Genomic DNA, 14,839 nt, shown 5'->3' with positions numbered 1-14,839 from the left:
AGAGGTGCTGAAGAGGAACATCTATACCACCGCTGAGACCATACAGGGGCTGCAGAGCCAGGAATCTGACAGCATGGTTGCAGCTAACCTCCCGTCCACCACTCTGATCACTCTGCGACAGTGCAAAGGGCTTTGGCTCCCAGACAGCAGCTCTTGCAGATGCGTGGCTACAACAAGGTGGGTGTTCTGACCTCCTGTTAAGGACATTTTGATGTGTGCCCTCTCTGGGGTTTCTGGGGAGCTCCAAGAGGATTGTTTGCTGACTGTGTTTCTTCTCCCCTAGAAGGAGGGCAGCTCTTCACTATCCCTGGCCTCAATCTGACATAACTTGCTGACCCACACTTGTTCTTTTTTTTTCTCTGTAGAAGTGATTTACTGTACAGGTTCAGTGCTTTGGGGTTATTTTGTGTAGTGGTCTGTGGTTTTGTGGGTCTCAGGCTGGGTGGCTGCTGTGACTTGACCACCATTTGCCCCACGACTCCCAGTTGCCTTTACTGTTGCTTTGCTTTTGTGACATCCACACCTCCACTGTCTTGACTCTTTGTTGCATTTGCTGTGCATCCAGTACAGCTCCCTTGTTGAGGCATTTGGCTTCACTACCAAGCAATGACAGTGCTAAACATACTCAGAAAGTCCCAAGAAACAGCAACACTCCAAAAAAAAAAAAAAAAAAAAAAAAAAAAAAAAAAAAAAAAGCAATAAGCTGTTCTTAAAGCTTGAAGGAGAGAGCAATGACGTGAGAGCTAAATCCAGTCAAGCCCAAAGATGTCATTCCCAAGGCAACGCATTCTGCCAACCTGGTACTTGTTGCAAACTAGCATATCACAAAGATGAAAACATGCCGTTTGAGGCATGTCTCAGGTCACACCTCTGACATTTGTGATTTGCTTTAGGTCATGGTAATGCTGCCTTCTCTCAACCCCAGGCAATTTGTCTTTCCTGTCCTTTGTTGCGAGGCTGAATTTTCTCTGAGGATCCTGGGTATAATCGCTGGCCACATGCTACCTGCTCCCTGGTGGGTGGATTTTTACCTCTCTCTAGGGCGTGTAAGGGTTTGCCTTTTCCTCCAAAGGCTACATAACTGTTAGCACATTGAAGCAAGCCCTGCTCTCGATTCACCATACTTTCCCCAAGCAGTTTTCCCCATTCTGAGCGTTCCCAACCAGAGAACGACCCAAACCTGGCAGAGGACGGCGAGCGCGGGGAAGCCCCCTTCTCCTCCACCCTCATCGGAGCCCCAGAAGCCAAACTCTTTTCCTGGGGCTCTCGTGTGGCCGGGATCTCGCAGCCCAGCGGGACAAGGGCTTACTCGGGAGCGGCCGGCCCCCGGGGAGGTGCCTTGGGCGGAGGGCTCCGGGGATCCCGCCCCGCTCACCTGGGCCGCCGCTGCGCTGCTCCCGGTCCCGGTCCCGGTCCCGGTCCCGGTTCCCGGAGGATGAACGGGGGCGGCTGCACGCCGAAGCTGCGGACCCAGCCCGGGAGGGAGGTGAGGAGCGGCTTGTGCTCGGCTTGTGCCCGCTGCGGGGCTCCGGCCGTGCCTGGGGGGCGGCGGGGGGACACCGGGGGATCCGGGGGCAGAGCCGGGGGGGTCCTGACAGCGCCCCGGACGTGCTTGGAGAGGGAAGGCTCCCGTGCGGTGGTGAATCCGTGGAGAACCGCTGTGTTAGTAAAGTTAGAGCAGGCTAACAGCAAGCTGAGTGTCAGGAAGCGGCCGCTGAAGTGTTGGCTGGGGGACTTCTCAGTGGAGGCAGGGATCCGCGGCTTGCCTTTGGCTTGGAGTGCTGTGAAGTGCTTCGTTCACCCCTACTCCAAGGCAAACCAAACGGCTTGGTGGGGAACAGAAGTCTAAGCCTTTTAGCTGTGGTCTGAGCACTGCTGCCCTACAAAAGTTGCCTGTAACTGGTGGTATCTGGCCAGTGTCCTGCCAAAAGTTCTGCTCCTCGAGGGGATTAACGCTTACACATAATGCTACTGCTAGTGACCGAAGCCCGTAGCTATGTATTTCTACACATTACTCTTCCTCTTCAAAGCCAAAGGGTGTCTCTCAGGATTGTGCTGATACGAAGGACAGAGCCAAGTTAGCCTGTCCAAGGAAAAAGACTGCAGGTGTCTGTTCCCTGGAGAGATTCTGCATCTCTGGGTATTCTGGGGCAGCTTCTCACTTGGGCTTCTGTCCCGGTCAGCACCGAGGTGCAAAAGCCCAGGACTGCAGCTTTTCCTGTCCCTGGGGAGAGAAGCAGCTGCAGAGGGAGGTCAGGAACTGCAGCGTTTCCTCACCCTCACACAAAGGCATGGAGGTGAGACCTGGAGGAGGGCTCCTGCCCCTCTGTGTGCTCAGCGCAACCTGTGCTGAGCAGCATTTACAGTGATGTGGGCTGTGAACGGGAAGACACAGCACTGAGTTCTCCCTTCAGCTCCACTTCTTTGAGTGGTCTTGGCAACAGAGTGCTTCAGGACTCAGTTTCCCAACTTGCAAAATATCCACAGTGCAAGGTCTTTTAGGAACTTTTGGTGAAAACTGACCTTTCTGTTATTGTCCAAGCCGTTGGGAGACCTTTATTCATAGCACCCTCAGAATGTAGTGTACAAGTAAAGTATAACAAATCCATGATACATTAAAACAATTTTGCTGCAACGCTTTTTAAAAGTTATGAAATAAAGGAGCTTTGTGAGGAGTAAAGAAATAAAGGGCTTGATTTGCTTTTTGGTTGAACTGGAGAAAGTTCATTGTTTTCAGTGAAGTTACTCTTGGCTACTTTGGTGTGAGCATCCTCAGATTTGTGGCCTGAAAGATACATTCTGCTCTTCTTCAGAGAAAAAAACAAACAAACAAACAAACAAACAACAACAACAACAACAAAAACTTTGCATCATGTATTTAACATCTTTCTCTTTTCCAATCAACATGATTTCTTGTATTATTATAGAGTTGGTCGTGCTGTTTTGTTTTTTTGTTTGTTTGTTTTTTGGTTGGTTGTGTTTTTTTGTTGTTGTTGTTTTGTGGTGTGGTATTTTTTTTTCTTTTAACAAATTTGAGGTCTACATAGAAGGCTTCTATTCTATTTACCATGATTATTATTTTCTTCGTATCTAGTTTGAGTTTAAAACATAGCATGTGGTCTGGATAATTTAAATTAATTTTTGGGCTTTTACTTTGTTCTAATCTGGGTATGCATGTTAGTTTTTACTGTAGTTTTCAAATTTGATGGGCCGATATGAATAGGTCCATCAAATTTGAGGGACGAATACAAAAGGACAGAGAAACTGTTGAGCCTCCTAAGAGTCTAGTATTTATATATATATAGGCTTATTTATGCCTTCTTAAACTGGTGTTACAGTAAATGAACCATGAATTGAGGTAACTGTCTTCAAGAGCTGGCTGTCAAGTACCAGATTTTTAAGTCTCTGTAAAATGTGACCTCTGAAGTACTATATTCTTACTGCAATGAACAGGGATTTACGGATGTTACTTCCAATAATGCCAACATAAACTTACCAATCTACTCGTAGTACAGAGTCTTCGTATTGAGGTCAGATTGAAGCCTACGACTAGCTTTGGAAAGGATATAAAGTTTGGAGGAGAATATTTTCCTTGTTGAGGAGAGATTTGCAGGTGTAAATGGTGTAAAGAATTCATATCCCTTCATTTTTACTGGGAAAAAAAAAAAAAAAAAAAAAAAAGAAAGAGAGAGAAGATGCATCAGGATTCCACTGACTTCTTCAGGAATCACTCATACACTTAAATTTATCATGCTGAAATTAGTCATGTGTAGGAAATTGGTTTCCTGTAAGTGTAAAATTTGTTAGGATTTGTACAGTTCCAACTAAAGCCCATGATGGCCCTTTAATAATGGAAAATGCGGTGCATGTGAATATCTTGTTGGATGCACTGGCTATATGCTGAGGTCATGCAAAATGTGCATTTCTGAGGGTAGAGTCTACTTCATTACTTGTGATAAGTGTCCCTCCCATAATTCCTTGATTGAAGTTGTATGTGCTGCTCACAATAATGCCTTCCATGTTGGTAGGCATCAGTCAGGGCAGGCTGCATCCAGATGACTGCAGGAGTATCATTTGGTGGGGAAGTAAGCCATAAGCTGTGGTGTAAAGGTGCATGAATGTGCATTAAATATTCCCCCTTTGCCTTGTCCAATAAATCCATGGCTGTATTCTCGTAGGCAAGATGCAGCAAGAGAAGTGATGCTAGTAAAAGAGAACTTTTAACTTACCCCTTCATTTCTTCACCTCCCATTTCAGCTGTAGACAGTCATCTCACTTCTCTGCACCTGCGCCCTTTGTCCCACTCCAGCCTCTGCTCATGCTCTTCATCACTTGCTTGTACTGTTTCTCATTAAACTATTCTCCCTTTTCTGCTGCCTTTCGGCAGCCCACATGGTTCTCCATCCTGCAGTCCTCACTCCTCAGTGCTCTGGCACCCTGTACAGGCAACTTCATACCTTGCAGTGGTGTCCTTCCCCATTAGCCAGACATCAGCAGCACAGTGAGAGCTACTCAAGAGCTGCATTTAGTAAAGGTTCTCGAGAGCTGTGACTTCTTATTCCTATGGCTTATTCTCTGACATAAAACCCACATGTTATATCCAAACAAGGGAAATCAACTTTGAGAATGGGCAGGAGCCTGCAATGCTCTCTAAAATCAATAGCAAAGTTATCACAGAATTCAGTAGGAACAGGACAGAACCCTGAGCATTGGGAAGCTAAGGAAACCTAAGTGTTGACTGACTGATGAAGTGACTTATCACCAATATGTATTTAGAGGAATGACCTGTGAGTAGCTAACAACATAGTCTAGGGTGTGACATGACATTTCCACCAGGATCATTCTTCAAAGTCAAAATACAATCTGCCTTCATTTTCTTTACTATGAACTGAGTCTCAAACTAGGTAGCTGACAACTCTGAAGTCCTTATGGGCCAATTCATTTACAATGCACATATTGATTCTGCGTGGAATAATCCTGATCCCTGTTGCTGGCTTTGCTGTGGATCTCTGGTGTGGTCTACAGCAAGTAACTCAAATCCTCAGCTTGGATTCCCATTCATTAACAGAAAGCTTAGTTATTTAGTATAGAAAGACTGAAATAAAGAGGGACTTCAATAACATTGCAAGAAATGAATACAACTTGTTGCTCCATTGATATTAAATGCAGTTGTAGGAGACATTCATCTGCAGCTAAGTGCATTATGCTTTGGTAGACTGAAAGGTTTTGTCCAGGAGAACTGCAGCCTAAGCAGCAACAAAGGCTGCACAGGTAGGTGACGAAGAGTTGCTTGCTTTGCTTCACCCATACTGAGCTTGGCTTCATGATGGTCTTTAGAGACAGCCATCAGCAGGGCAGTGTGGCACCATACAAACACACAGAATATGCCGGATATGAACCACAGCTTGGTTAGTAAACTCTGACAACAGGAGGGGGGGAAAATACTGGGAGAAAATTTGTTGCTAGGGCCACACAGGCTCTCTCTGGTAAATAGCAAACCACAGTTTGTCCAATACGTTGATGATCTCAGTCCAGTGCTTGATGGATGAGTGAATGTCCTTGTTGCTACAATGGACACAGGGTGGGTCAGCACAGAGGCTAAAAGCTCAAACAGTGTTGCTGAAATGAGGCATTTTAGCTGCGAAGCCATCACTTCTGTGGCAGTGAACAGATTAGTCCTGTAATCAAGAAAGTACTTCGGGAGCATCAGGACCTGAAATAAAAAGCTCAGAGCATTTTGTCGTTCAGCATCACAGTCCTCACACCAGCCATTCTTTGTGCTTCTAGTGGTTGTACAACACTTAGTAAAATCTAGGTGGAGAAGCAGTGACCAAGTAACACTCTGAGGAGAAAGGTGTATACACAAACGCTGTTTGGTAACTGGGTGTTTGGTAAATGCTTTATCAGGCACTGAGCATAGTGCTTGGATGACATTATCAATTCTTGAAGGGTTTATAACATGTCGCTGAGAACAGAGGGGTTTGAATTAAATTTTTGCAAAGACTTAAAATCCATGTGTTTAACTATACACCCTGGATGCAGTTTCACTGAGGTCAATGAAACTGTTCACAGCTGAATGTCAAGATGTGTAAATCCCTGCAGGACTAAACATTTATCTTGACTGTCTCCTCAGGGACTGGAAGTGAGGACTGGCAGCTGTCAGACATGTAGGCTAGAACAGGGAAGACAGTTTGTCTCTTTGAGCACTGGTATAATTGAAAAGCAGCATTAAAACCTGCTGAACAATCCTGGCCTCCTTCCTATACTTGCAGCGGGTCTTGCACAGCTCCCAGCCCTACCTTCCCACATACAGTCCCCCAGAACAACTGGCATCTGCTTACCAGTAGCTAAGAAAAGCAGGTGGTGAAGGGTGTGGAACAGAAGTCCTATGGGGAACGGCTGAGGGCACTGGGGTTGCTCAGTCTGGAGAAGAGGAGGTTCAGGGGAGACCTTATTGCTCTATACAGGTACCTGACAGGAAGGTGTGGGGAGCTGGGGGTCGGCCTCTTCTCACAGGTAACTGGTGATAGGACTAGAGGGAATGGCCTCAAGCTGTGCCAGGGGAGGTTCAGGTTGGAAATGAGGAGACATTTCTGCTCAGATAGAGCAGTCAGGCATTGGGACGGGTTGCCCAGGGAGGTGGTGGAGTCACCGTCCCTGGGGGTGTTCAAGGAAAGGTTGGACGTGGTGCTTGGGGTCATGGTTTAGTGGGTGACAGTGGTAGCAGGGTGATGGTTGGACCAGATGACCTTGGAGGACTTTTCCAACCTTTATGATTCTATCTGCACTTTGATTTTTTTCCACACAGGCACTTCCACCGGCTTTATAACATACACTCCTTGATGCCGTGGGTGCTCTTTGGTGTGTGAGGGGGCCAGGCTCAGGAAAGGGGCTGCGCTGGGACGAAGCCCCCCAGGGCCCCGAGGCCGCCTGAGGGGGGCGTGAGGCGCCACCGGCGGCGTGAGGGGACGGCGGGACGGGCCCGGGAGGGGCGGGGAGGGGCGGGCGGGGAGGGGAGGGGAGGGGAGGCGGAGCGGCCGGGCTCCGCCGAGCCGGTGCGGAGGTGCCCGGGAGGCGTTGCGGGGCGAGGTAGGCGCTACATGAGGCGGGAGCGGCCGGGGCAGCGCCACAGGCTCGGCGGCGGCGGCGGCAGCGGGGGGAGGCGCCGCGGGGAAGCGAGGCGCAGGGCGGCGGCCCCGCGGGGCTGGGCGGCAGGTGGCAGCGGGACCGGCACCGGCACCGGGAGCGGAGCGGGGCGGGGCGGGGTGGGGAAGGGATGGGCTGCGCCCCCAGCATCCACGTCTCGCAGAGCGGCGTGGTGTACTGCCGGGACTCGGACGAGCCCAGCTCCCCCCAGCAGAGCGCCGCCGCCCTGCACGGCCTCTTCGTCAAGACCGAGGCCGCCGACTCCATCCCCGCCGTCCTCGCCTACCGCAGCCGGCAGCCGCCGCCGCCCTGCGCCGGGCCCCGCCGCAAGGAGCGCGGCCCCGCCCGGGCCAGGGCGCCCCGCTGCTGCGGCATCGAGGCGGAGACCCAGACCAGCAGCGCCGGCCGCCAGGTAAACCGCGGGGCGGGGAGGACGGCGCCGAGGGGCCGAGCCCCCCCCCGGCCGCGGCGGCGGTGCCCGCAGGGGCTGCACACCCCGGGGCCGGAGGCTGGGACCCAGCACCGGCGCCTCAGGGCAGGTGCGGCCGCAGCCCGCGGCTCAACAGCATCCGTCAAGTTTGGCAGGCAGAAGAGACGGTTGTGCTGGGTTTGCTTTTTTTTTTTTTTTTTTTTTTTTATATACATATGTTGTAGGCTTTTCTGTAATCTCCCAGAATGTTTTCTAGGAATTATGCTTTGCAGCGCCGTTCTAAAGCTTGTGCTCAAAGCAAGCGGGGTCGTGGTCCCGGCTGCACCTCATGGTACTTCTCTGTTGTAATAATAAAGCAGGGTATCGTGTCATAAGTAATCCCCTGGGCTTAACTTGATCTTGGTGTTTCGTTATAATCAAGAAATTAAAAGATTACTGGAAACCTTTGTAATTTTTATATATGTGTGTGTATATATATATACACCTAAGGAAAACATAAGTGAAAGAGATCAACAGATAAAAAAAAAAAAAAAAAAAAGTAAAAAACCCACCTCAAATCATAAGGTAAAAAATGTACATTTCCTTGGATTTTTCAAAGGTTCTCTCTTTTTTTATTATTATTATTTTCCCATTTATGAATGGGATACTTCTTGAGTCACAGGTGGAGTCACAGAATAACTCAGATTGGAAGGGACCACAGGAGGTCATTTAATCCAGCCTTCTGCTTGGAGCAGGTAGAACAAGAAGTCAAGCATAGCCTTGCCCAAGAGCTGCCTTATTCTGTGTGTACTGTTGCTCAGGCTATGAACATCGAGGCAATGTCAGTGAGTAACTGCTCTTGTCCCTCCCAATGAAATGCAATGGTTATCTCTTCAGTGGAAAGCTTTCTCTTAACCAACCCCTCTACCCCACCAGTGAACTTCAGAAACCAAGTATGTAGCCTGGCTTAAATTGATACATGTTGAGTTTTTTGCCCAGTGCTCTGCAGATACTTACTCAAGGAGCATCAGGCAGTGTGCCGTCCATCTTTAGTTTATTAGATGAGAACTTAAACTAATCCAGAATGTTAGACACAACATGATGGATATTTGCTAACAGTTCATAGTCTGTCTCCTACAAAATGACCTGTCATTGTTTTTTCCTTGCATTCTACCCATGCCAAACTTTTTTTTTTAGGAATTTTATCTGCTTGGGCATTTCTCAGCATTTCATTTTTCTTCACATCTGCAATCAAGTGCATTTCTTCAAATTATTTGGACTGACATTACCCTACAGATAGCCAAACCCATGTTGTTTTTCTTGTTATTGTTTTGTTTTGCTTTTGTTGTTCTTTTTATTATTTATTTATTTTTATAATTTGCCAAAGCCCTAATTCTTAAGTTGTAAAATGTTCTACTGAACTTTTTTAAATGTACAGGAAAGAAAAATAGAAATTGTTGACCAATTCTTTAAGTTGAAATGCATAAAAAACAAATCTTTAAGTGGTAGTACTGTTTTCTGTTCTTATAAATTGTTTATTTTTTGTTTATGTTTTTATTATTACATCATGTGCCATTATAAGCAAATATATTTGTCAACTTTATGGTCATTAAAATTGAACATATTTCAGCTGTTTTTGGACTTCATAGTTGGCACCCTACTATTACTTTGGATTGCTTCAGTTCCTTGGACATTTAGAATCCCAAGCTGAGGGAAATGATGCTTTAATTTATTTAACAACACTTCCAATGAGATAGTAGAAAAGTCTCTGTCTCATATGCACTAAGATCTGTAAAATACTTTGTGTCATTTTTAAATCAAGTTAGTGCCTCCATTCTTGCCGCTACTCCTGGCACAATTTCCTACAGGATAATATGTTCTTGTGTGACCAAAGTAAGGTCTGAATATTACAGAACTATCATAAGGGCAAGATAATACTTGATATCTGTCTGGCTATAAGAAATGGAATGGCATGAACTACAGCTCTTCAGTAGCACATGATGACAGTATTTATTTCCATAGAAGATGAAAGTTGAAGAAAAAATAAGTGTTTTTTTTTGGAAAGGAAATGTGTCTGGCAATACCCACGGCTTTAACTGATACAGTGTTTGGTTGCAGGTAATAGCTGTATTGAAATCTCATCTATTTATGTGAGGAAACAAAGACACAGGTCAAATGGCTGCTAACCTTATTATAAATTAATAAAATATTCCTGTTGTGTAACTATTGAACCCACTTAAATGATGCTGCTTCATTTGTCTTCGTTTTCTGCTCTAAAATGTTCTTTACTTGTTTACACAATCAAGTGTTGCATTATTTGCATTTGACCCTATAATTATAAAATGCTTTAAAACTCATCCACATCACAATATTAACCTGGCAATGAAAGAAAACAACCTGTAATTATTTCAACCCAATGTAATAAATAAAAATAAAATTAAAAACAACAACACTTGTTTCTTAAAATGCCTTGCCTAAACCATAGTTTTTAAGTACTTCTAATCTGTGCTCATTGGGGTGAGATCAGTGTTACAAAGATAATTTCTTTTGTTTTCTTTAATAAAAAGTTCTGAGTTGTTCCATACATTCAGGTATGTATATCTGCTTATAACTGGTTATGAGTAAACATTTTGTATTTCTAGTGTGAGAGTATTTCTTTGTGGATCTCAAAAGCTTGGTACCAAGTACCTACAGATTAGTTGACAAAGAAGTTAAGTGAACTTGCTAAGTATTAGAGAAGATAGAGATGACAGTTTATACTAGGTGAGTCTGTGCCATGATTTGAAATAGGACCCCCAGTTTCTGGTTCCCAGCCATATGCTGTATTATTAAAGTACTTGTGCACAAATGCTGAAGTAAAAAACAGCCATGCCATGCCTGTGTTTACTTCTTAATAAACACGTGCTTACCGTATTGCCTATGGCCAAACTCATAATCATACATACATACAACATACATACAACTGCTGCAGATTGCAGGTATATTCTTCCATGTTGACCCTGTGACACCAAATCTTTCCTACAGACTATGCAAATGGTATCATGGCAGCAAACTATTAACATCTCATACCCTATTTCAGTTTTTTATAAAGATACAAGGCAATTAGTTTACTTAATTGAAGCATAACATTGAGCAGGAGATGATACTGCATGTTGTGTAAGGGTTGCTTGACCCATTGCCCAACTATTGCCGGTTTTGAAGGGCAACAGTATCAGCTGTTTAGCAAGAAATGAACAGCTTCTTGAACGCTTTCTCAGTGATTTGAAAAGATACAAAAATTAAAATATTTGCACTGTAGGACTTGATGCAAATACATCTTTTAATTATGGCCAGTAAAGATCTTAAGCAAAAGTGTGTGCATAGGTAACACATTTCTTGAACACCATGATACTTAAGCATTAGCCAAAGTTAGTCTCCAAGAACAAACAAGCTTTAAAGCTCTTGTTGCTAAACCATAGGAACATATGGGAAAACAAAGAAATAACTGCAGTTTTCTATTCATTGATTACTTTATTTTTATTTTTTTTTCTTGAAATGACAAGAGCACAGGTGTAATGGTTTGGTTCTTCTTGTTCTTTGTGGAATAGAAAAATGCATTTATAAACCTTCTCTGAAAGTCACACTAAAAACAGTTTTTGACAGTTTTCAGGCATTTCCATATCAAAATATGGAAAGCAAAATATAGAAGCAAAGCTCAAAAATTAGAAGAAATGGATTGGGACAGTATCACTCTTCTTATCCACATGGGTCCATATTAAGTTATGAGGTGGAAGCACTGAGGAGAAGGATGCTCCTCAATATGTCAAGCACCCAGTTTTTCTGACTTTATAAAACTTTTTTATTATTATTTTTAATATGGGGGAATATAAGAAGTGATGCAGCTGTCAGTTACAAATCAGAGGATATCAAAGTACTGTGGAGAGCTCTGAGAAGTCTAGGTACTGAGAGAGTTGTCTCAGGTCCACAGGCTTTGGAGAAGTGCAACCCTAAGCAGTGCCTTGATCTAAGATATGTTTCTTCTCTTTAAAGCAGTATTGTGACCAAGAATGCAAAAAGTCACTGTACTTTTTGTACTTCTTGTTTTGTTTGTACTGTACAGTTTTGTTTAACTGGCTGCTAGTATGTTATGTAGAACGTGGAACATACTAGACGTACAGTGGAACATATTAGACGTACAGGAAACTTGGAAAATAACACTGAAGACTGGCAAAAATCACCAGTCTTCACAGTGAAGACTTGGTGAAATCACAGTGAAATCACCGTACTCTGTGACTCAGTGTGGAAGTGATTGTTTCACAACTTGATTTGATGGTTAAGGCATCAAGTCCCCTTGAACATATTGTGGGGCTGCAAAGCTGGCAAAGAAAACCTGGGGGGCAGGCTGAGAAGTGTTAGTACATTGAACTGTGTTCCAGTGCAGAGCCTTTTCAATTTAGCCCAGCTGGTCTGTGAGAGGTGCTGGCCTGAACAACACTTGCCATAAAAAAGGTTGCTAGTAGAGGAAGTGCTTTTCTTGGACTAAGCCCAGACATTTTGAATGAGCACACTAAAAGGATTTTTACAAAGGTTTGCTGCTCCATATTTGATATTCCATTCTTCCTTCAAATAGTGCAGGTAACTTCAAGAAGCACTGTGGTTGTATGCTTATGCAGTGCCTGACAGAGAAGTGCATGGATTGAAGTGTTAGAGCATGGAGAAAACCATTTCCTCAGACAATAATTAGCCACTTGGCAAAGGAAACAGAGCAGCCTGGTAGACTGAATTTACTTGGCGTTGAGTCACACAACATTCTGGACTTGCAAAACTGTTCTGGGCAATAGTCAGTTCTATCATTACATATAAACATACCTGCTTTTTTTTCTTCCCCTTCTTCTTTTTCCTTAGCTTGTGCAGGAAAATGGAAATGTTGTGAACTTGTAAGAGGTCAGTTTGTCTAAGTCATTTAGGCACTGAGCGTCAATAGGCATCTCAGGACTCCTGCATCCCTGTAAGTGCTTCAGTAAAAAGTTATTTTGGAAGGTTTGCTCTCAGAGCCCAAAGTTAAACTGTTTCAGCTGAACTGAGTATTAGTAGCTTCTGTTTTCTACCTTGTACCATCTGCAATGTGCAAAATAACACAGATGTTTTACCTTATGAGGAGCTAAATTTGGATCTTTTGGTAATTTCTAATACTCCATGATAGCACTGAATGCAGAGCAAAGGGATTTCAAATAAAACTGACCACACAGCTGAAAGAAATAATGCAAACTGAAAAGTTGTACAGTATGTTCTGGGAATAGTGCGTGTCCTTGGGGTGCAGGAAGTAGGCTTGAATATCTGCACCTGAGAATATCTTCTAATTTATCTGTGCTTAATAATCACAAGGGTGTTGTACAGAAAATGGGCACATTGTTTCAACCCCTGTCTCCAACAGGAGAGAAATAACCTAGCAATCATACTTTAAGTAGTGATTTAGATACCGAAGCAATTGAGCAGTTTTAGGCTGTGAAACTAAGCCTCACACCTGTTCTGTGGGTAGTCTGAAGACTGGCAAGAATACCAAACATCTAATGTAAGCACTTCCTAACAGCTGGCTTGAGTGCCCCCTCCCAGATGGGGCAGATGCATGTGCATCTGTCTTCTGTTTGCCCTATTTGATGCAATGAGCATTTAAGCACCCGACTCACAAAAATGTTTACTCTTTCTGGTGAGGGTCTTTCAACTTCTCAGGGGAGTTGTCATTTCAGACAGGTTGCTGAACCTCTTCTGTCTCCTCGAGAACAGTTGATCCTTGATCAGGTATCTGCACGTCCAGGAGAATAAGACTTGTTGAGGCTAAGTAGTAAAGTTGATGCAAGGAGGAACCAGAGGTGAAAAAAACAACTATGCTTTGGGTTAATTTTTCCTCTGGCATCACCTGCACTGCTGCCAGATCTCAGGGTATTTCATTTTTTGTAGATAATTCTCTGCTTGTAATTCCTATTCACCTGTTGATCACTCCTTTTTTTTTTTTTTTTTTTTTTTTTTTAAGATTCAAATCTCTATCAGTCACGGGCTTCTTTAGTGAAGCCCAGAGTGAAGGATGCATGTGTATCTGAAATCTGTTGAATTTTCTTTAATGTACATGTAACTTTCTTGAAAGTGCCTTCGGCAAAGGCTGTATGTACCTGTGTGGTTGCTAGGAGATAACATGTGAAGTGTTTGGTGGTGTAGCAGAGTGGGGGGATTGTTGTCAGGGTAACCAGACCTAGAATTTTCTGGACTTCAGTATAAGTCAATGGTGGTAGGATTATGGCTTCAGAAAATCAACAGACATCTTTGCAGGCATGAAAATAAAAGTTCAGAGCATTGTGGAATGCAGCATGTGTGTTTAAAGTGCATTAGTTTGTGATTTGGGGCATGAGTTTACAGTAGCGAGTGCTACCTGATGATTTCTTTTCTGTCACTGTCTCCCTCTGGCCATGTTTAGTAGTTGCATTTCTAGCAGTTGCATTTCTAGTTCTTCTTTCAGTAAGTCACCTGTCTTGCAGGGCAGCAACAGCTGACTGTTTCCTCTCTTCTCTGAGGGCATCTTCTTTGGGGCAATTCTTACAGGCTGTGAAGAACAACGAGCTTATTCTGTAGAAGCTCCCACTGCTCCCCAAAACACTCTGGTGCTTTAGACTTCTGCAGCTTGAACCACCTTTCCTTTTGGGTGAGGAAAAAATGCTATCCAGAGATATATTAATTCTTAGTGAGAATTAATATCACAGCCTTTTGGAGGTGCTGTTCAATGCAAGTAACTTTCTTCACTTGAGAGAAGCATTTAGTCCAGCTCATGAGACCTGTTTTTCCCCTGCAGGTCAACCATTTGTGTCAACCACTGCTCCAGCCTTCTGCATTCAATTGTTTATATATTTCTTTCACACCTGTATTATCAGCTATAAATGAAAAAAAAAAATGTATTAAAGACATTCTGTTTCTGCAAATAGAGAATTACTCTGAAGAACTGTTAAAAAAAAAAACACTATATATCTGTACCCACTGATTTACCTACCAGGTTCCAAATATTTTGTATCTTAAATATAGAGCAGATAGAACTTAGGTTTATTTAAAGTAGTCCCTCATCTAAATGGTGTTACCTGAGAAGCAGTCTCAGAACGAAGGTCTTAATAACTTGAGTTACTCCTTTGAAAATACAGAACTGGTTTTGAAGTAGATTTACAATTTGTTGATCTCTTGCCCTGGATTCCTACTTGCCTCTGAAGAGGCAGTGTTATTTCTAAAACGGTGGGAAAATTGGACCAGAGTGAGTTGATTTCATAG

At 44.0% G+C, this 14,839-nt stretch overlaps 1 protein-coding gene across 10 annotated transcripts in view; it reads left to right on the top strand.

Annotated features, from left to right (window-relative positions):
- Positions 1–1,382: 1,382 nt before the first annotated feature.
- PDE8B (phosphodiesterase 8B) overlaps positions 1,383–14,839 on the top strand; it is a 93,199-nt gene continuing 79,742 nt past the window's right edge. For 3 of the 10 annotated variants that reach the window (XM_084504839.1, XM_084504838.1, XM_084504830.1), the window contains exon 1: positions 7,302–7,558. Coding sequence is in view for 2 of the 10 variants with exons in the window: in XM_084504836.1 (XP_084360962.1) it covers positions 1,436–1,486 (51 nt within the window). In the remaining 8 variants the exon portion in view is untranslated. Of the gene's footprint in view, positions 1,487–7,051; positions 7,090–7,301; positions 7,559–14,839 lie in introns of those variants that run through there. The other 7 variants (XM_084504832.1, XM_084504833.1, XM_084504834.1 and 4 more) reach the window with 5 other exon arrangements.

This window comes from Aythya ferina (genome assembly GCF_964211825.1).
Source record: "Aythya ferina genome assembly, chromosome: Z".
NCBI classification, from domain to species: Eukaryota; Metazoa; Chordata; class Aves; order Anseriformes; family Anatidae; genus Aythya; species Aythya ferina.
This window is presented reverse-complemented; position numbering and strand designations above follow the sequence as displayed.